The sequence below is a fragment of the Apostichopus japonicus genome, chromosome 13, assembly GCF_037975245.1.
Source record: "Apostichopus japonicus isolate 1M-3 chromosome 13, ASM3797524v1, whole genome shotgun sequence".
NCBI lineage: Eukaryota > Metazoa > Echinodermata > Holothuroidea > Aspidochirotida > Stichopodidae > Apostichopus > Apostichopus japonicus.
Genome location: NC_092573.1, coordinates 11,260,193 through 11,283,978, shown reverse-complemented (window position 1 = coordinate 11,283,978; position 23,786 = coordinate 11,260,193). Strand labels below are relative to the sequence as shown.

Here is a 23,786-nt window from a genome sequence, read left to right as displayed (position 1 = left end):
TTTTTTTGCATCAATATTTGTTTAGTAAAAAAATCAACAAGAATATACCACATACGTTAATACAAAAACAAGGAAAATAAAATACAATGCAAATATTATTATATTATCGAATAATATGTCTTCAAAAACAAAGGAAACAAAGAAAATACATTTTTCATGAGGCCATTTTAACCTACCATTTGCCAACTAGCCACAATGTGAGAACTTCTGACGTCATCACCAATTTTGGGCAATCGTAGTCAGATGCTTGTACATATTCAATTCAATTCAATATTGTTCGCCATCTAACTAAAGTTTTTAATTAAAGAAAACAAAGGGTTTTTTTTCAGCAGCTCCAAACCTCCCTAAGATATAAAAGTTTTACTAAAAGTTAATTGAAATTTGATAAATCTACAGCTTTTAATAGATGATTACGTCACCAACCCCTCACCAAACAAAGCACTTTCCTCCTTGTCTGGCACCACAGTCTCTTCGGACGCCTCGTCTTTCCCTATCGACACCACTCTATCAGCATCCCCCAATGTTTCTTTAGGTTATCAGCTGATCTAGGGAATGTTTCAAATTTAAGAGAATACCAGTTCCCCTAAGCGACCTTTATGAAAATAGTATTTATCTGATTTTACAAGTTAATCCCGAACCTATGTTATTCAGCAACCTCCTTCGTTTATTACATTAAAACATAAACGCATCCACATCAACTGCACACAGATGATGAACTTACCCCAACAATGACTCCATTGTCATGCCTCTCACCGCCAGTCGAAAATCCTCTGTAGCCAAGAATTACCACAGACAATAATAATGTTGTATTATCGAGCATTTTATTTCAGCAAAAACTTGTTTACATCCACGAAGAACATATTTAAATCAGCATCGAGGGAAGCAGGTACTATTCTTGGCTTGTATTGAATTTCTTTGAAGTATCTGACGATACATATATGTAGAGTCACTTCTACCTGACAAAATGCTGTAGACACCATCACGGATATAGCCACTAATCATTCAGTAATTCAAGTACTTTGTTTGTGATTGATGGAAATCCAGTATCTATGGTCAAGACCAAGAATTTCAACCAATGAGAATACTCATTCTTTACATTTTCAACATACTTATACCAAGTATAGAAGCTGTCAATTTAAACCGACAGAGGTTGATAACTATGCTTTTCCTTTGTATCTCACAAAGAAGTAACAATAGTTAACAACAGTTGATCTCCCATAGTTGGTTACTTACCATATTGAATGAGACACTCAAGTTTTTACTTTGTTATGTTACGAACCTATGAGATACAATCAACCACTGTTGAGAATCCAGTTTGATAGGGTTTCAAGATTTATTACAGGATCACTTTTTTTACAGAATTACCTTGACAGGACCACAGGATCACAATATAGAAGTGTTAGCTCAGTGGTTAACACCGGTGCCTCCTTTCAATCATAAGGTCCCGAGTTCGAGTCAATCCAAGATTAATGTATGTCGTCCAGTTACAGAGTTGTTGACAATTGACAATTCATTATCATGGACGATTAAATATGAATCTAAGAGACTGACTTCGGTCAGCTTGCGGCTTTGATAAGCCAATGATGGCTTCTTCGTGAGTTCCTGCTTGCAGGAGGATCTAAAATACGTACTACATACAAGATCAACTTGATAAAGAAATGAGACAAGATTTATTTCTTTAAAGGAATGTCATGATATCATGATCATAACAAACTGCAGCAGTATCTGCGGACAAAGTAATAAATACAGACAAATTACAGCTGCCTCTCTCAGGGGGTTTAAATTGGGTCATATACCAATCAATGATAATGAACATTTAACTAATTGATCACTCAGTCTTATGCAAAGTTAAAATAGGGAACATCTGCAAAATGAATTCTTCATCAATATCATATGGGTACAGATAAAGCAAGCAAGATAAAACAGATTTTTTTTTAAAGTGCCACATTTTTAAACGTCCCCTGGAGAACACTGCAGCTATATTTACAAATTACCTCGCAGGTCCTCATTAATACACTTGAGTGAGGAGAGCATTTGGCATGAAGTGTCATACCCCTGGACAAAATGGAATGGTCGGATCAATACTTTCAATGACCATCATTTCTTGAATCACAAATCTATATCAATACCACTTGAAAGCAATGCCAACCCCCCCCCCTCCGCCCTCCCCCTTCCAAGCAAACCAAAATGACTTGAAGAAAAACAATAGATTCAAGCAACAATAAGGATACCAAATAAACGTTACAGACATGAGTGCATGTTTCATTTATAATTTCATGTCCCATTACTTATTTTAAGTATTATAACACATGAAGGAAAATGTTAAGGGTTGCCGAAGGAGGGTACTATGTAACCCTAAGAGTGTAACAATAAAAGGCATCTTTAAAGATACTGTCCATTCATGGTGTTTTCTGATAACTCATAACGTACAAACAGCACAGAGAATATCATAACCATCTACATAAGGAGGACAGGGTAGACCACCTCCCCCAGCACTGCACTTTGCATCAGCAATATAGAGTAATGGTTCATTGTTGTTGTGGTTTGTACGGGGAATCCCCTCGGCATTTTGATCGATGCAAACAAACTGAGATTTGTAGTAAGTATAATGAGATGACATCATGTAGCCTTGGTATTCCAAAGTCCACTCTGTAACAAAGCAAATTTCGGATAAATACATACTTATAAATATACACCACCGGGATTCGAACCCGGGCCCCCGCTTTATATGCGTACACCTTAACCACTAGACTATGGACGCTGATTGTATGTCCAGAGGTTCGAAGCGGTAAGGAAGGTCGTAATTCCACTGTAGGCGTTTGTCACCTGTATCGAACAATACTATTTCTGATTTGGTGACATATTTGCCTTACTCTAGAGATCAAACATGATGCTGACCGTACGGGAAGTTTTCATGTGCGGATATTGTTCACAAAATTCGTGGAGCATTTACAAACATCAGCAAAAGCATAATTTAAACTCTAAAATAACAATTTATTAGAGGGAACGGTTCGAGCTTACGAAGTACGAAGCTAAGCTATCTTCATAGGTATTTTGCAGATGTTTTATTTTGATCTGTTTGAGACACTACAATAGGCCTAGATGCTTATTTATGATTCTTCGACATGTTTTACTTTGTTCAACACTTACTTTTGGTTGAAAAATTTTAAATTTCATACTGCACAGAAACATAATTTTTCAATGTGCAATTACGTAGCACCATGTATATATCTGCCCAAGTGCCTAAACTTTTCCCGTAGAAAGTATTGATGTTGTAGATCTATGCAATGGAGTCTTGAACATCAATTGCAAAGTTAATAACATCATCCTTACCTTGACTTCCTAAGCAGGTGTTGGTTCCAGGGATTGTTACAACAGAATGCTTGCCTGGAGACAGACACACAGCACAAGGAGCTTCACTTTGTTGGATATTCGGAGAGGTTGGAAGGGTACTCTCATATTCAACACCATATATATTAGCACCATTACCATGGTTTGGAGGGTCAGCGAAAGTTGGTTCCAGGGGTAAGCAAAGAAAGTCCACACCAGATCCTTTTTGGTTATAGTTATTACCACTACCCATTACACCTTTAAAAATACAAAAAAATCATAAAAAACATGGTTTCAGAAAGCTTTGAAAATGTATTGAAGAAGTTTGCAATAGGTTGTAGTTGTAGAGAGAAGAGAGTAAATTTACTAGGTCTAACATTATGGACAGTCCTCACCATGCAGTCTTCATACACAAGAACTAAAGAATCAATGCTGAAGAACCGCCATCCGTTCTTTTAAGTTGTACAATTAATGGCATCAATCAGTATTGAAAATTAGTGAACTCATTTAAGTAAGCAAATCCAATTAGGATTTGAGTGCAAGAACCGTAAAATCTATACAATCACTTTGGGTGAAGCTAGAAAAATATGGATTTTGTTCAACTATCAGAACGATTTAATTTTAACACAACCTAAGTATGACTGAGTAGAGTTGGAATCTGTCTTGAGACACATAGGCCTATGAAAAGAAAGTATGTGTTATACATGAACAATCAAAGAGATTGGTCTAATCAGCCAAAGCCATAAAAGAAATGGTCCATCCAATCAAAATCATACAGATTGTCCAAATCAGTCATAGTCGTACAGATTGGTCCAATTATGCAAAATCATACAGACTGTTCAAATCAGTCAAAATCATACAGAATGGTTCAATCCGTCACAATCATACAAAATTTCCATTCAGACACAACTGTACAGATTGGTCCAATCAGTCACAATCATACAGATTGGTCCAATCAGTCACAATCATAGAGATTGGTCCAATCCGTCACAATCATACAAAATGGTCCATGCAATCACAATCATACAGATTGGTCCAATCAGTCACCATCATACAGATTGGTCCAATCAGTTACAATCATAGAGATTGGTCCATTCCGTCACAATCATACAAAATGGTCCAATCAGTCAAAATCATTCACAATTGTCCATTCAGATACAACCATACTAAGTGGTCCAATCAGTCACAATCATACAGATTGGTCCAATCAGTCACAACCATACAGATTGGTCCAATTAGTCACAACCATACAGATGGTGTCAATCACTTCACGATCACACAACTAATTTAATAACAATTTCAGCGCTTACCTCCGCTACTTTCACATTTGACCAAATAATCACATAAACTCTGTTGGATGAACATTTCGCAGATAGAGCTTGCTTCTTGGATTACTGGTTTACAACATTTCTTTTATATAAACCAATCAGTCGATATTGTCATGTCGTCCTTCAAAAGTACAGGTTTTTTTTATTACATCACATTTTGTCACATATCATTGCCTAGATATGCAGGCTCACCATGATATACCAGTTGAGATGTGCTGGGACAAGATGTTTTTCCCCAACGAGTGTAAATAACTCCAGTCGCAGAGGATGTACTCGATTCGGCAGGAGGGACAGGTGTTTCTGGAGGACTCTGAAGAACATGATCTACAAATAATAACAAATCAATTAATAATATTGTAAAATGATATGGTGGTGTTCATGTTACTCGAGTTTTAGTAAAACAAACAATTAATGAATAACATTATCGAACGATAATTTGTTCCATTCAACTCGGCTGCGCCTCGTTGAATGGAACAAATTACATCTTTCAACGAATGAAATATTTGCACTATTGCACGAATGGAAACCATTCATTATTTGTTTTATACAACATATTATATTAAGATGGGTAAAATGCACTCATGCAACAGATTTTTTTTTGAACAAACAGGTTTCTCTGCTCTCTTACCATTGAAAAAAGTGCTACCAAAAAAGTATAACCCATGGTTCTATTTCATAGAGTGGAATAGAGCGGATTTTGCATGCAATCTACGAGCAATTGACCAATCAAATGACCAGAATACAATTAGGTGTTGTATAATTATTAATCTTAACAGTTCCCCGATTCCTATATGCAAAGTAGACTAGGCTGGGTACATCTGCAATGATTACATGGTAGGTCTTTTAACTTAAACGTTTAATGATTGGAAACCTTTGTGCCTATCTCAAGACTTTAAACATCTCTTAAAGCAATAATACAATTAACAAACTAATGACCACTGAAAAAATGGTATCCCAAAAAAGTGTGTATTTAAAACTATAAGCTTAGCAAGAAAAGTGTCCCTTTGAAGATAAAAGTATGCTATCTTTAACCAATCAACGCTTTAATCAACGCTTCCCGATGCTCCATATTGAGTGGCATTTATTAACAATATTAAAGAAAAATGTTGAGCGAGTAACCAAAAGACATATTTCTTGTTCAGAAGGAAGCAACACCCAAGCAAGTTTGCGATGATATTTGAAACAAGCAAAAATTAAGACGCAAGACTACTTTGAAAGGCTATACATAACGTAATAATGGCAAATACCTGCAATGGGACCGAGTATGATCTGGTCACGGCCATCACGACCAGGCATCCCTTGAGGACCAGGAGTTCCCCTGGGTCCTGGATCCCCAGGAGGACACATCACACATTGACCCAGAAAATAAGAAGCTTGCATGTTTGAGCTCATGAGGAAAGGCGACCCTGGAAGGAAAGCAAGATGCCATTTCAGGCAAAACATATAACATCAATTCTACAATAATAACCAGTACAACCTATGGCATGTACGGTGGTTCTAAATAGACATGTGAATTGTTAACGCAACACCTCGACGATTTTGTTTTATTTTATTTATTGTTGAGTTGGCGATTTACGATGACGTGGCATCTTGACGAAAATAATCAAATTGTTGAGTTGTTACGTTGCTCGTTACTTGACAACACGTAAGAAACTACGATCTATATGATATATCATCCAATAGTGAAAATGAACATCAAAACTGACATGTTTGTCATTTTTGTCAAGTTACGTATGATGCAGCAAGTCGACAATTTGATCATTTTCGCCAAGATGTATAATATTATCGTACGTTGGTTTACTTGCTAATCTGCTGCAGTTGTCACTCATTCGCCCTTTGCTTTAATCAAAATTCAGTAAAAAAAATGGCGGTTAAAATACATTGCCCAAAACCCCTCATGATAAACCACATGTAGAAAACATTCTACGCATGCCCCTTGTTACTAAGGGTTCACCTGCCTACATGATATCACCTATTCAACAGATAAATTAACATCAGGTCTGAATGACAGCTTGACTACATATCGTAAGCCTATGTACAGCAACCATTCCAAGTGCCGCAAATGATGTGAGTTTTCCAAGCAACAGTCGCATGTCCATATTTAATGGTAAAGACGAATTTTTTAAGCAAACAGAAAGTAAATTTGCACGAATAACTGACCAATGTATGTTTCTCTAAACGTTAGTTAGCCTGATTTTACAAAGAGGAAGGAGGGGGGAGGAGAAAATTGTTAAACAGACAGAAGTTAAAGTTACATCAATCAGGGAGTTGTTCCATAACAACTACCTGCATCAATAACTGACCTCTAAATGTTAGATAGCCTGACATTTATCAAAGCGGGGAGGAGGTATGGGGGTAGAGGAGATTTGGGGAGGTATGAGAGGGGTGAATTACTTAAGAAGATTTAATATCACTTAAGAAGATACCACTAAGATCAAGGTAATTACCTACACAGGCTCTTGAAAAATGGTATACATATGTTAATATATTTTGTATTTTATCTGTCCTTTCCATCTTGGTATTACACAGGAATAAAGGCTACATAAAATATCAAGTATGTGTACAAATTCACGGATAGAAGCAAGTATATATGGCTGAAAAAAGGAAAGTGGATTTTATACTATTTACTATCTAACCTATCTTGATTGTCACATAATCTACTGCTAGAATGTCTTTAATATTATTAGGATGAAACGTTAAAAGGAGACAAAACCCCAACCATTGTATATTGGCCTACTTTATGATAGAGATAACTTCCCCAAACAGCAAGACAATCTTATTTCATTTTGGGAGATTCCACAGGCTCGGTTCTTATTTCTTTACACACATAGCTGAAGACTTGATCAAGTCTAAATATCACATGATCGAGCCACACGTGCTTCAAATTTTAAAGGTGTTATAAATATATCACAAGGTTTACTTTCTGCCTTTGACATGGGTTTTATAAATGTTGACTTAAAATATTGAGACTTTTAATATGACCTTATGATGGCATTGGTTTCAATGACAAAATTATGATTATGATTATGATTATGATTAATATTATTATTATTATTATTATTATTATTATTATTATTATTATTATTATTATTATTATTATTATTATTATTATTATTATTATTATTATTATTATTGTTATTTATATTATTATCATTGTTATTATTATTATTATTGTTATTATTATTATTATTATTATTATTATTATTATTATTATTATTATTATTATTATTATTATTATTATTATTATTATTATTATTATTATTATTATTATTATTATTATTATTGGTATATACCTTGATAATATAAACAAAAATAAAACAGAAATTCAAATGTTTCAGGTCCTATTGGCAATATGACATCACAGGTTTACAAAATGGCAGACCCAGGCTCCCCCTTTGAACTTTATCATATCTCCCAAACGGAACAAAGTATTTCTTAGTTCTTTGGGGAGTTCTTCTTCACAAAATAGTTTGTGTCCCCATTTAAAGATAAAGAATTGCTTAATAAACTTTTTAAAACGGATCACAGTAGGTCATCTGCTCTTCTGCAGCTTTAGTTTTCATTTATTGATATATTATGTTATAAAGTTTTGAGGTTAGTGAATTATCTTGCTCTCATAGAATACTGAAACTACTAACAACACCTGCAGTACATCTAAGTCTGTCAACTCTTTGGTTGGTCACAATTCCAGAGATAATTACGATAACATAACGTCTATTTATAGGAATCCTACCTGCATTGGCTTGCGGAGGTAATTGACTGCCTTCTGTTCCGAGACTTCTTCTTACTCTCCTGTTATCATCTTCCTAAAACAAGAAACCAAAATTTAAAAAACTACATGTGAACGTTACTGTTTTCAAACAGAAATCAGCCTTATAAGTTAAAACATTATTACATTTTCTATGTAAGTCTAATATTTACATGCAGATTCTATACTCAATGTGTTTTAAAACCACAATTAATTTGCTATTCTTGAGGTGTATGTATATACCTGTATCGCAAATATAATATGTGAAAGGCTAGAATTGAATATTAAAAACACAATTGAAAGTTACCAAACAAAATTATTTAAAGTAAACATGAAATATACATTAGTAAAATGGAATTATCGAAACTCCAGGAAAGATTTTAAAGAAGCCATTTTATACTTGGTTATCTCATTTTTGAACAATTTTCGAAACCTTCCAAGGATTACACAAAGTAAGACTGCATTGGATGGATGAAACTTAAAACCTCTTCATAGAAATTTACACCAAATACATATTAGTAAATGAACAACTGACTAGTAAAATAACAAGGAAACTGGGAAAAAGCCAAGAACGTTTTGGCTAAAATAGGATTTCAACCATTAATCTAATGGTTTATGCCCCAGTGGGGGCGGAACCGGGGGGGGCTTGGGGAGGGGGGCTGAGCCCCCCCAATGAAAAAGTTGAGGGGGCAAATGCATGATAAGCCCCCCAATATTTACCAAGGCTCCGAAACGTGCATCTGCCCATTTTTCAATGCATACTTGTCGATCTGTCCGATGCACACGTATACTATATAGGTGTAATAATTTTAGTAAATGCTGGGGGACCCTCGATCCGTCCCCTGGCTATAGACCACACTGTCACCCCAACCGCGTCTCCACGCCCCGTGAAAAGTGGAAGCAGTGAGTGTGAGTACCGGTAAGCGCAACACAACTTCGTCTTAGGCCATTGACTTGCCTAATTTCAGCCAGTTCTCCAACATCCCCTGAAGGATATATCAGTGCTTGGTTGTTAAAAATTTGTTGGACACTGCACATGGTTTTGGAATTACCCATTTGTTGACGTTAAGAAATGCTTTCTGTTTTTTCTTATGACATTTATTTAATTATTGCATTTAATTGCAAGTAGTAATTTACTACACTCAAAAACGTCTTTGCGAGTACACTACGAGTAATAGCTTCTCTCTTAAACCACCATCGAATATACAAATTACAATATTTTTACAGAATTTTACCTGTCTGAGAAATTGCAGGCCTGAGACCCATATTTTAGGGCTAGGTATTCGCAGCATAAAACACTCGGGAAGTGCCGTTTCCGGCCATCTGTGGGTTTGAAAAACCCAAAAATTTTCTTGTACGCTCCGCGCCAACTGATGGTGGCGCTCCGCTTAGATAGTCTCCACACATTAGCCTCCCCCCAATAATTTTCCCGTTCCGCCGCGCCTGTTATCTCCTGCACTCAGTGCTATGCACCGGATTTCAAAAATGGGGAGGGAGGCTATTGGATGGTGGGAGGGGTAGGTGAGGGAAGGGAGAGGAAGGGGTGGTTCTGTATTTTTCTGTATTTTTTTCAGGGAGTGTCACTACCCGACAAGCCCTATAGGGTTTTTTAGTACACTTCCTTTCACAAGTTTTGTTTCTTATCTCCTTCTATGTTATATGTCATACTTATGTTGTGATAGAACAAAAAAAAATGAAATGAAATGAAATTACCAATTTCTCCAGCCCTTTTTGGTAGGCTCGAACCTTGACAGATCAAAAATGTCACGAATGAAGGAATGCCTAGGGGTGGATGTATGCGGCTGCCACGTAGGGGGTTTAGATATCAGATAGTAATTCTGATGCATATTTAGACTAAACATGAGGTTTATTATTAGGTGTAAACGACAGGCTGTGCTGATAAATATCATGCAGTTTTAAAAATCCTGCAACTGAACGTATTTTGTTAGGTGTAAGTGGGGTGCCATGTTCTCTCCGCCCCTTCCCATTGTGCAAGCCACTGCCCAGGCTTGACCAACTGAGCTGTCCAGTACTTAGTTTGTTGCGATCCTTATGTAGCCGTTTCTTTGCTGGCCCGCAGGCAGAAGCCACAGTACCTCGCATACCGTGTAATCAGATATCATACTCCAATATCATTTGATATGAAATTGGCAGAGTATTTGGGACTTCAAGAGAAATTCAGCCTTTTATGCATATAAGCAAGTTAAATGATTATCTTAAAACGAGTGGGACATTATAAACAAACTTTTCACGAAATATATTTTATTAGATTTACACTTCCTTAATCTGTTGTCCAAATTATTTTTCTTGCTATAATCATTTCTCGAAAAGAAACCAGAAGCATACACAATCCTTAACAAAATCAACATCCAAAAAACAAATCTGCCTAAAATATCTTCTTTTTAATCTGAGAAGCCAAAGCAAAGAAAAAATTGAAAACTGATAACTTACTTTTTCAACAAATTCAGTGTCTCCTTTGTAATAAGAATTTGAAGCTCGACAACCGAGAAACAAAATTAAAAGGCACAAAGTTGGCTTCCCCGACATGTTTCTTTCATATATTCACTCAAGAAGTATCCAAAAGTAAAATATATCGACTTATTGAGTTGACTGAACCATTGGAACTGTTTGTGAGGTACAGAACTTCACCACCAGTGGAGCAGGTGGTCTCCGTGAAACTAAACCACACAAGGAAACTGTGACCCTGCTATTTTTCGACTTGTGATTGGTTAAAGCTGGTAGTAACCACCCACATGGTGACTACATTTTGACCAATGAGAACACTCAATATTTTAATACTTAATACATCAACTTGAAGAAAGCCTTGCATGGAATTATTTAGTATCCCATGTAGAAGTTCACGGAGTAAAAGGTAAGAATATTAAATCAAATGACAAACGAAATACACAAATATAAAATTTTCGAAGCTTATCTGATGTGATTTCATAAAGAATACAATAAAAAGGACCAGGAGGTACTTATAAATATTTTGACACTACCAACATAAACAGAGTCGAAATGAATACAAACTATCAAGTAAGGGGATGCCCAATTCCATTAACAGTGATAAAAATGAAGCAAAATTCACATCCGAGGGGAAATTGATCTTGTCAAGAATCTAGTAACAGATGAACCACTTCCAAACAAATGAAGAGTTTAAACAAATGATAAAACTGGTATATATGCTTCCCCCCCCCCCACCCCACAAAAAAACTTACAAATACATATTCTGGTGACCGATGGCATATTTGTTTGCTCCTATATGTTTTTTGCTCGCTAAACCCGATTGGGGGTTTGGCCAGCCACTGGATGCCATAATTCTTCAAGAACCTTTGAAAACATATTCTTGAACAAGATCTTATAAAAGTGGCCAAACAGGTGTGTAAGATATTGAAAAGTTATTCGGATGGACAGCAAAGTCAGTAAACGGTACCGAAATTTAAACAATGACTGCTATAGCTCAGTATTTGTTACATTGAAATTATTGCTTGAAAAGAATGTCACAAACTATTACTGCAATACTTCTGGGAAAAGGCGATGTTGTAAATTAATACAATAAAGTTATTTAATCACATTGGTTCCTTGTTTTAAGGAGGTACCTATGTTATGATAATAACTTATCCATAGATGTATTTACAGCATCACTTTACCACCATTAGATTTGTATGTTTACAGAGATTCGAAAATGTCACGTCCGCACACACACATGCATACACCCACACGCACAAATACATACATACATCCGACCTGGAGGAAATTCGTTTGTCTTTATATGCCACAAAAAGGATAAAATCAAGGAGAGAGTACGTCCCGTCACATTTATCTATAACGGAATCTAATTTCTTCTTGGTATTCTCTTTACTTTCTCACTTGAAAAAAAGGATATATAATACAAAATTTCATTTAATTATAGTGAAAGGTAAAATAGGCCTATATATACAAACGAATTTAAACAAAGAACTTACACAAACTTCTCTTGAGATCCCAAAGCCACTTTCCCGGCTTGTATCGGGAAACGTTTGTTGTTTGGGAGCCATATAAAGTTACTTGGTATTCATGTTACTTTATACGACTGTCAGTTAAACATTGATAGCTAAATTCTAGATTAGCGTATAGACAGAATTTCAAAGCGCTATTTTCTCTAAATGACATATTCTTGTATAATAACTTTTTTCGTCGTTCATTGCTTTAAGAATTCTCCATGCAAGATTATTTCAAGCATTTCGTTTAAATATGTATTTGATGGTATTCAACATCATTTGTCCTTGACTTAAAAACGGAATGTTAACACGCTGCTATTTTGTCCCATCTGTTGAAATACATTTACCCTTTCACACATTGCTTTGATTTGATTTCAAATTTATTATATCCATAAAAAGTACTTACATGCTAGTAGTAAAAATAAGAATAATTGTACATCAAAAAAAGGAACGAGGAGAAATTCAAAACTTACAAAAGAATATAACGGCTAAATAACAATAAAAAAGATTAGTCTAAGAAAGAAATAGGGAACTTAAAGTAAATTCATATCCCCCCCCCCCCCACCCCACAAAAAAGTATCAATAATCGGTGTGAATATTCTTTTGGCAATTTCTTCCAAAGCTTGTCACCTCACGTAATCAATATTTCATTGCAAATATGTCGAATTCTTATTGATGGTGAGTTCTTTGAACGTTTGAATCAGAAACTACGGATTAAAGCATGTGAGGTGTATTCGATTATTAAATTACTACACTTAATCTTGTCTTAGAATTAGGTTAAATGACATGTAACCATTTCCAGTTAGGTCAAGGAAACTCTGTCATCGATCGAGGAATTTTCTTCAAACTAAACAAGATTATTTACAAACTAGGTTCACATTCGGTTATAAATTAATTGTCTTAGCTACTTTAGGGATTTCAAAACATAAAGTTTATGATATAAGTATGTAATAAAAATAATGTGATAAAAAAATCACTGCGTCGACTATGAAACAAATTAATTCATCATGGTTTTTTTCCAAAAAAGGGTCTTTTTAAAAGTATTCTTAAAATATTCAAAAACGTTAAATATTATTTTAATGATAAAGTGAAACGATCTTTGGCAATTATGCAAGAGAATCTTTCAAAAATGTATTCAATATAATTCAAGGAAATCTCTCGACACACTAAGGAATGAAAAATACTTTTATCCATACTCGTTCGTTTGGAGGTACCGTATACAATTTGAGTCAAAAACGGTTTCACCAAAATTTCGTTACCCAGTAATTGGTTAACATTTTTGGTTTCTCATTAATTTTTATTCCATTCTATGCCACTTTCTCCTCAACACTCTAACAAGGTTTTTCTTCTTTTTTATTTCATCGAAGAAGACTGTTTCTGAAACGAGGCTGTTTTACCAGAGAAATGCGAAAATTTAACATGCATAACATGTGTTTCTTTTCTACCAATCTTGTGTTAGGTAGTTAAACGGAACTTTTTACCTCGTGAATGTCGATAGGCTCATCGTTCGCAATCAATTAAGCTCCTACGCACAGAAAGGTTAATTAATTCCCAAGATTACCGTTGATTTCAGTAATTCAATTATTTTCTATGTAACTTAGAGCGCGGGTAATCAAATTAGTAGGCTGCATACTATATATATATATATATAGTTAAGTCTACCACAATGTCTGGTTACCTTGGTATTTGCCGTAACTATAGTTATACAGCTTAATAATTGGATTACCCGCCCTCTAAGTTAATGTCACTTGGAACAAATGACGAATTGAATTAGGGGGAATCAACAAAAGAACTAGTAATAAACAAGTATTACATCATACTTCGTTAAGCATTTGTTTAATTGAATTTCAACTTACTCGCCATGCATTTAATGGATTAATGGCATAAAAAACACCCCCCTCCCTTTCAACCCCCCCCCCCACCACACACACACACTTTACTCACCCTGTCAATGTCATGATAAAGACGTAACTTTTAGATCTGTCGCAAGGATGCCTGGAGATTCGTCCTGGCTGTATTATTGTCTACACATGCTGTGAAGGATTGTTGAGCTCAACTCCAGTCTTTCCTCCATCCGTCCTTCCCCGCTCCTATAGAAGCAAGAAGCTAACACGGACCTAACTGTTGATACAATAACTATTTATTAAAGGCGGCAGAGACGAGGGTACATGAGGGGAGTGACTCACCACCACCCCAACCCCAACCCCCCCCCCCCCACCCCCCCCCCGTCCTCACCACCTCAGCTTTGTGGGAAACCGAACACATTATGCATGAAAATTATTGGTGTCCTTTAGGTTAATGAAAAGTACCACGTTTTCATTGTTATAATTAAAAAGTACACTTTTGTTGAATCATGGAAACAATAGTACAGTAATTACGAAGTATCCTCTCCTGGAATTTGTTGTACAGAAGCCACATAGGATCCAGTCTTTGGGAAGTTTTGGGGTGATTTGATGGTGCCCTCTCCCATGTAGGTTAAGTCAAATTGCACCTCGACGTTTGTGTCCCCCCCCCCATCCTGCCACCAGCCACCCGGAGATAAGCACCCTCTTTCGCAGGCCCTGGTACGGCACGCCTCATATTTTTTTAAAGCACCCAAATAGAAGTCATTGCGTTGTATAAGCGAGTGATAACATAAGTAGACACATCGCTAACATTAAGTATCACACCTCCAGTTCAGCCACACACAGAGAAACGCTTTGATTTGCTGACCGCGGTTTGAGCAAAAATTAAACGTCAAAGGTTCTTATTTCGTATACACTCAGTCAATAATATAACTACATTTTAAGTTATTTAAAAGTTTTCTTATTAGGCTACTCTTCAATACGTTATGCGTCCAACTAGTCCTTGTCCTGTACAACATATAGCTCGTCCATCTCTGTATATGTTACAGAACTGTACACTTCCGGTTCTATACGGATATGCATGTCAAATTTCTATATTCTCATCTCGAGTATTTCACAAAACGATTTATTTCGAAGTGAGTCCGTGTAGGTAAACGAGGACGCTATTCCGTAATTATTTTATCGGTACTTTACATTGTGATTTTCAGTTCCACACAGTGCCGTGCACAGGATTCCAAATCATCTCGACTCTTTGATTCGTTCCTCAAAATTGACGACTTTTTATCTCGTCATCTTGGTTTCTCATCTCAAAATAGCTACTACTTTACCCAAAATCTTCCACTGTATCCCTCCAATATTATGATAAAGACATTTCGACTTATTCCTTGATGTAGCCTTTTGACATTTTGTGTCAACTGCTCAAATTTCTTTTTAATCTTAAAATGAGTCGTTTAGGTCCATAAACAGTCTCCTGCACTATTTTTACGAGTTTGCCCCTGCAAAGATTTTCTCGTACCTTTGCTTAAAATGAACTGTTCGTTTAAATTTAGAGTCTCCTCCAGCTGTTCTCATCAGAATAAAGTATGTTCCTAAATGCAAGATATGTTAGTTATTCTGTATTAAATAGCGCTGTGTTTTAAACTAGCGCCATCAGTTATTCTTTCTGTTCTCGCAAGTTCGTTGGTTACAACTTAGTTGAAACACTGTACCGGACTAAATTCAAGTGAAAAGCATTGCTTATTGTTGGCCACGTAAAAGCAATTAAACTGTCACGTGATAGCCATAGGCGTAAGAGCCCAATTTGATTTGGGGGGCTGTAACGACTTGCCCGAAAAATATCACAATTTTTTTTCGCGCGCTCCGCACACGTTCAACATCATATAGGCATATTATATAGGCTTGCATCGGTTTCTACATCACATGCCAATAACATACAATTGTTTTACTTGTTATTACCCTTCCATATTGGTTATAATTATTGGGGAAGTCGTTACAATAATTATGATCATAATAATATAAGTTTAACCATTGAAAAACACATTGCAAATTATTTTTGTCAGTAGGTGCCCGAAAAATTCTCATCATATTGCCCAAATTTTCACAATAATATTTGGTTTGGGGGCTGCAGCTCCAGCCCCCGGCCCCCTCCCCGCCTCCTACGCCTATGGTGATAGTAAAGGGGTCTCCAGGACCCTTTAATTTATTCGACATAGATACGCTAGTGAAATTATATACATACACTAGGGAACAACCAACTCCCCCCCCCCCAAAAAAAAAAATATTAGGTAGTGTATAAAGGCATGTTTAAGAGTAATATGAAAGGTCCAAACAGACTGTTGAATGGTTTCGAGGTTTCAGAAAATTAATATACTTTCTATTGAAATTTTGAGGGGAAAAATCAAACGTCGACGGATTATGGAAAACGTGAAACAAAAACTTGATCATTGGACGGTTGAGTGTCAATTTCCACGGTTGTAGCTCCCTGCAGTTGGTTGAACCATAACTTGCAAAGTGGCGTAGTCCTATTAGCGTCTATATCAATCCGCCTGAATGTTCTCCTTCAGGAAAAGTGCCCCAAATCAGTAGGAGAACATAATTTTCGATATGTTATCAATCAGGATCTGTTTTTTTTTTTTGGTGGCTTGCATGTTAAAGAGCATGAATAAAAGTAAATGTGGTGCCAAAATTGGCTCATTTGAGGCAATTTTAGGCCCCTTTAGGCCTCCCAGGAGCAGCGTAAGAAAATTGTTTACTACTGAGTGCAGAGGTTTGTTTACAAGTGACGAAAACTTCAGGCTCTGATAGCAAAATATCTGCGCGGTCATGATACAAAAAATAGATGGTGCCATGAAAGGCCAACTTGTCAGCTATCCAGTGATGGGTCGCACTTAGCTAATGAGAACTTCTATCTAGACTTAGAGGCCACATTACTTATGTGATTTAGTAAGTCAATGGGGCTTTTAATGTGCGTATGCTACCTTAAAGGAACAAAGTTACAGAACATTGAAATATGCATGTTGAATGACAGGCAGAGCATATTAGCAAAGACCCCAACTCTCCCGGCCCTCCCTCGGTTCCGCGATGATAAGGAGATACGAGTCGAATTTAAAGTCTCTGTGTCATTTCATAGAAGGAAACTATATGACGTCAAAGTAGGAATTAATTTTCATACAGACAAACTCGTTACACGAATAACATACAGTCTACACTATTAGAGTTCCTTTACACAGATATCAGTATAAAATGACGCTATTTACTATCAGAGCCGTATATATGCGGCTCTGTTTATACTATTAGTAACATGCGCCCTCAATTTCAATGATATTTCTACTATCCGTGTCGGAAGTTTGTAGTAGTCTTGCAATGAAACCAAGACATGAATATTTAGTTATTGACAAACATCATATTTTGAGAAATAAATTCTTTTAAAATTTGGTAGTTTAAAATTCAGTATTCCGATGATGATGATAAATGTCATAAGTCTGAAAAGACTACTAAAACTTTTTTTTTTTCCAATTGCAAACTATTGCCTGACAGCCATTGTTCCGTAATGCGACCATTGATGGACTACGCCGTATTTAACAGATTATAGTTTCAGATTCTTCACCATTAATTCACCAATGAAACAAGCAGATGGTTACAAAGTCAAATAAAAATGCAGGTAATTCCGGAAGAAAGAAAAAAGAATGGAACAAAAACAAACGTCGTAAGATCTAGAAAAGGCTGACTTTCTGCATGCATGGGGATGAGGAATCTGCCCCAGTTGTTGAAAAAACGTTTCTACCAAAATACAATATTTTTTTTAGTAACGCATTGCTCAAACTCTCTACTTTGATAGGTTTTCTTTTTACATTTCGTTGATATAATAAATACCAAGATTATTTTATGTTTCAGTACTTACAGAACGTTGGCTCTTATTATAAGTCTTGCAAGCTGCAAACGCCAGGCAATTGCTATTTTGTTCTTACATTTACATAATATACTTCCGAAGAAAGTGCAGGTAAGTGCATGCATCCATGATTTTTCTCTGTTTTATTTTCCCTGTTTTTTTTTGAAAAGGTTCGTCGTTGATAAAGTCACCTCCTCAAAATGAAACTCTTTTTAGGTTCTATTAGTGAACGAGCCCCAGCTGTATAGGATATAAAAAAAACAACTTTCAACCTCAAACATAACTTGAATAGTATGATTATCACTCAGTTGCATTTAGATCTACTTATAGACCAAATCTATAGTTTAAAAATGGCTCAGAATGCACAACTTAACCGATAAACTTTTTTTTCTGGGTAGGACCCCCAGATTCCATACTATGGGTGTCGGCTCCAGCGACACCACTACCTCGCCCCTCCTTTCAAAATCCCTTCTTTCGCCATTGGCCCTTCCATTAACATTCATAACCCTACATGCAATCAGTAGAGGAAATTTGAATCCCCATCTGACCCCTTTCCCCTATCTAAACCATGCGCAAGCCACTGTTTGTATAATAAGACCCCCAAATACAAACAGAAGGAAGGTAATAATTAAAATACGTTTTTCGGTCGACAGGGTTAGAATACCAAACGACAGTGCTAGGGTTGGACTAGCTTAATAATCTGGAAAATGTTCGTGCCTACGTTTCGGTCAGTAGGCGCATGATGTGGTCCGTATATTAAAAAACTAAACTATTTATTGAAAGAGAGGTAAATCTCCTAAAGAACGGCAAATGGTATTGTAATAGATTTATCTATCTTAAATTTGACGCACACACATTCATTGAGTCAGTCAATGTGAGGGCGCTATAATCCACTAGCAAATAATAGTACCAACTCTGAAGCTCTTCTTCTTAAGGGGTATTGTCTATGGTACATGTGCATTCTCATCCGGTCAAGGTGTATGCTGTTTTTGTTCGATACACATTAGTCAAGCATACGTCATTAGAATTCCCTGAATTGAGACTACATGAGGAAAGCACTGATGTCCACATTTAAAAATTAATAAAATGAAGAATTAGATTTGGATCTTCTTTCGATTATCGTGACATAATTGTCATTCTTTATTCGGCGATTTCTGCTCAATTTACTCCTTCGTCGGTGCTACTTTGTGGACAGAAGACCGATCACACCAGGTGAGAGAACGATCAGCCTAACTTAACCACACACATAACTATTGGATTTGTAATCAATTGTAGACTTACGGATGGAAACAATAAACTCACCGGTGTACACCGGAAGAACATAACACTAGGCTTAGGACTAGTAGTAGTAGTAATATACTGTTGTATAAACAAAACCAGTTCCAGTAATAAGTTAATCTGTGGTTATTGTGTTCCAACGCTAACTACGAGTTCGTTTTGGTATGTGTTGCTCTCTCTCGGCAATGGGAATTTCTTAAAATAATATTTCACATGAATTTAGTAGACCTAGACTGAGGCTAGCGTAATTGGCGATATGAAGAAGCATTTCAATAGTTAGTTGCGGGCCTAGGCTAGCTTAGATTAAAAATGAGAAGTTAGAGTTAGACTAGGCCTAGATTCTTAAGTTTGGCCTGGCCTAAGACCAAGAGACAAAGGATGGCCACACTGCTAGTGTTATGATTAAAAGCAGATCAGACTATAAGGGAACTTATCATAGTTTGGCTTCAGACAAATATAATTTCATTAGGGTTGTCTAAATTAAAGCGCCTTACTGCGGTCAGAAAAGTTTGACCTTCACCTAAATTAACTGCCTGTCCCACTAGTAAATTTAGTGGTAGTTTTGGTAGTGTAATAGGAACTACTCAACAAAATTCATAATTAGCCATACCAGGGAAGGCTAAGGCTTGTTATATTTATATATATATATATATACATATCTGTTTTATAAAGCACTTTGTAATTATGGAGACTATATTCAGAAAGTTTATAGCAAAGTGCAAAATTTACCAAGTTAACATTACTAGATTCTAACTCTGATTCTATTGTAATTACCATTTGTCACATTTTCAGTTGCGAACATTTTACTGTTCATGATTAATGATGTTCATATTCCTTTCTAATTTATATGAACATTATTTTATTAATCAAAGAGCTGCAATTGAGCTGATGTTATTTCTGTATCACCTTGTTATGGACACTACTTACAATGCTAACGGTAACTGTAATCACTAAGTACTGTTCAGCACATGTACGGTTTCAGGCTGCTCTTTTACAACTGCGACCACTTCTTTAGTAGTACTAGTTACATAGCCATATGCATTCATATGTGCAAGGGCTTTTCAGCACAATGGTGGATAGTGTTGATTTTATTGCTTTAATTATCTGCAGTTTGTGAGTATGTATTGATTATTTTGCTTAATAGAAATATGCTTATACCATTTCAACTAGCTAGCTATTTGACTCTGAAGAATTGTTGAGGCAAGACAATAAGCAGTTTGTTTAGTGCAGCAGTATGCCAATTGCCAAACATTAAGATAACCTAAACTTTATAGAACAATTATAATTAGACAAACTATGCTTGTATTCTTTAAATGTACTTCAATAACAGGCTCACAGAAAGGAGAAGTCAAAAATTGCAAATCTGCCAGACCTCTTGAGGCTATGGCATCTTACCAAACATTAGATGGCAACAGCACAGCACCGAGCGATTTCTCCGATGGATCTGAGGAATATGGGGTACCAGCCTATGGCTTCAAGGTCAACCTGGATCATAAGTTCCCAGAGAAATGGAAACCTCTGAAAAGACTCCGTATTCACCAAGTCTTTTCCCTTATAATGCCGTTAGTTCGGTGAGTATTAATTAGTGAGATCTAATATACCTTTTATTCACTGCCTAATAAGCCAATTTCTGTTTGTGTAGATATGTATGTATAAAGACAGAACAAAGGAGCATTTGTGCAAGTTAAATTTGTAATTATTTTACGCAGTCTGTACATGCATGCAATCAGAGATAAATCTCTAATCTACTGTGAATAGAAAAGCGACAAATAATTCAGCTGGCTTCGTCTCATCCAGCAGGTAAAGAATTTACCCGAATTGTCTGTTAGATATAGCTGGAAATACACCTTCTGCACTCAATTTTGTAACAAACGTTATGTATATAATTGAAATTGAAGTGAGTTGGAAACTCCAGAACAGTGTAAAAACATTCAGCCTCCACTGGGATTCGAACCCGGGCCTCCTGCTTTACATGCGAACACTCCAAACAATATATATCTATATATAAAGAGTGAGATCTATTATATCTTGGTGATTGCTTGTAAAATTAGTGGCAAGTTTAAGTATCGTTTCAATTTCCTGAAATGGCAAACTGTCTTGTTGCTTTCAAAGAGGTAGACAAAACAGTGAGTAAAGACAGAGAAACATGCTATGAAGAGGGGGCCTGTTTTGTTCTAACAAAATGTACAAATCATTTATCTGTAGACTGAGGAAAATAGTATTCTCTCCTTCAAGTCGAACAGTGTCAAAAATTCTGATTGAAGAGACGATGGACGGTGAAGCCAACTTTCCGAACGTGTCACATGTATGTCAACTTGGACAAGTGAACAATGTTATAATGATAGGAATTAAGTGAAGCTCTTGGTGAATATCAGCCGTGATGACACCACATTTCCAAACTATTGCCTTATCTCTGCTTGTTAAGTTAAATATCTTTTTTCTCTCGATATAGTAACACATGTTTGACCCTACGTGAAGTGTTTATAGGCCTATTCCACACGATGAATATGACACTGTCATATGGACAAGAGCAATCGAGCAGTTCTCAAACCTAAACAACTGACGAAATTCTATGAAGATGTATAGATGTACATGAGAATTAAGACTCCTTATAAATTGTCTAAGTCACTCGGTCCTCTGTTTTTCTCGTCATATTTTGTTACAATCCATAATTTAGAAGTAAATATGTGCTTACTTAACGCTTATAGAATCTTTTCAAAATGTATTTCTTTCCAAATTTCCTTCAAGCTGAATTAAGACTACCAAATCGACGGCGATATGTATAAATTATCATACCGCTCACTTCTTTGATATACAGAGCCAAGTTGATAATCTATTGGTGAGTTTTCTTGCCAAGTGTGTTGAAATGAAGGAAGAAATTGCAAATGTATGAAACGAATAGAAACATGTTTGAATTATTCAAATATTTCTTATTTTGCATTCTGCTACATACTGTTTAATATGTCATCACCAACAATATAAAAAGCTTCCACACGACTTGAACAGTTGGCTTCACTTATGAAGGCGCTAATGCTTAGTATATTCATCAAGCCATCCATATTAAGTGGCTGCATTCAAAGATCTAATTATACTAAGAGTAACTGACCAGAAATATGTAGTATTCTGTCGCACACTGTCATTCTTTTTCAAGTCACTCCAGAGGAATTTTCCTTTCAAAATAAAGATTATAAAGTATATGAAAGTAGACAAAAGGAGTATATATTTCAGTTTTATTTTTTTTTCAGGTAAAAGTAAGCAAACAGAGCTGTCCATAGTTTATTTACTAGTGTTTTGCAATAAAGACAATCAATTTCTTTAATTAGGTAATTTATTTGGCAAATTAGGTAATATTTAGTCATTTTTTTGCATCAGTATTGTTTAGTAAATAAAATCAACAAGAATATACCACATACGTTAATACAAAAAAAGGACAATAAAATACAATGTAAATATTATTATATTATCGAATAATATGTCTTCAAAAACAAAGGAAACAAAAGAAAATACATTTTTCATGACGCCATTTTAACCTACCATTTGCCAACTAGCCACAATGTGAGAACTTCTGACGTCATCACCAATTTTGGGCAATCCTAGTCAGATGCTTGTGACTTATTCAATTCAATTGAATGTTGCTCGCCCTCTAACTAAAGTTTTTAATTAAAGAAAACAAAGGGTTTTTTTCAGCAGCTCCAAACCTCCCTAAGATATCAAGGTAGTACTAAAAGCTCATTGAAATTTGATAAATCTACAGCTCTTAATAGATGATTACGTCCATTAAAACTTAACTGTTATCTCTGCAAATTCTACTGTAATAAAGAGTAAAAACTTCATGATTCCATTCTTTCTGTCTCTCTGCAGAGTTACGTGACTTTGCTGAGATATTCCCATGTAAAGGAAGTCATTACCTTTCATATGAAGAGAAAGGTGAGATCTCGATTAAATGCATGGACCAAAGGCAACTGCTAAGAAGTATACAGTATCTCTACTTTATCCAAATTTACGATGGTTGCATTGAAAAAGAGCAAACTGTAATTTTATTCTTCATTCAAAATACTACAACCATGAAGAACACCGACCCCTCACCAAACAAAGCACTTCCCTCACGGATATAGCCAATAATCATTCAGCAATTCAAATACTTTGTTTGTGATTGGTGGAAATCCACTATCAATGGTCCAAGACCAAGAATTTCAACCAATGAGAATACTCATTCTTTACATTTTCAACATACTTATACCAAGTATAGAAGCTGTCAATTTAAACCGACAGAGGTTGATAACTATGCTTTTCCTTTGTATCTCACAAAGAAGTAACAATAGTTAACAACAGTTGATCTCCCATAGTTGGTTACTTACCATATTGAATGAGACACTCAAGTTTTTACTT

General features: G+C 35.8%; 1 protein-coding gene and 1 long non-coding RNA gene across 3 annotated transcripts; one reads left to right on the top strand and one right to left on the bottom strand.

Annotated features, from left to right (window-relative positions):
- Positions 1-2,174: 2,174 nt before the first annotated feature.
- Positions 2,175-11,068, bottom strand: LOC139979064 (uncharacterized). Its single transcript, XM_071989713.1, has 6 exons — positions 10,858-11,068; positions 8,392-8,464; positions 5,906-6,064; positions 4,851-4,982; positions 3,334-3,588; positions 2,175-2,649 (listed from the first exon to the last, which is right to left on the bottom strand). Exons 1-6 carry the CDS (start codon positions 10,951-10,953, stop codon positions 2,420-2,422), a joined length of 945 nt encoding a protein of 314 aa, XP_071845814.1. The 5' UTR covers positions 10,954-11,068; the 3' UTR covers positions 2,175-2,419.
- Positions 11,069-19,103: 8,035 nt separating this feature from the next.
- Positions 19,104-21,866, top strand: LOC139978916 (uncharacterized). 2 transcript variants are annotated; one of them, XR_011797048.1, is made up of 3 exons: positions 19,104-19,331; positions 20,728-20,968; positions 21,850-21,866. It is a non-coding gene; the product is annotated as an uncharacterized lncRNA (long non-coding RNA). The 2 variants fall into 2 exon arrangements; XR_011797049.1 differs by lacking the exon at positions 21,850-21,866 and adding an exon at positions 21,603-21,619.
- The last annotated feature ends 1,920 nt before the right edge of the window (positions 21,867-23,786 follow it).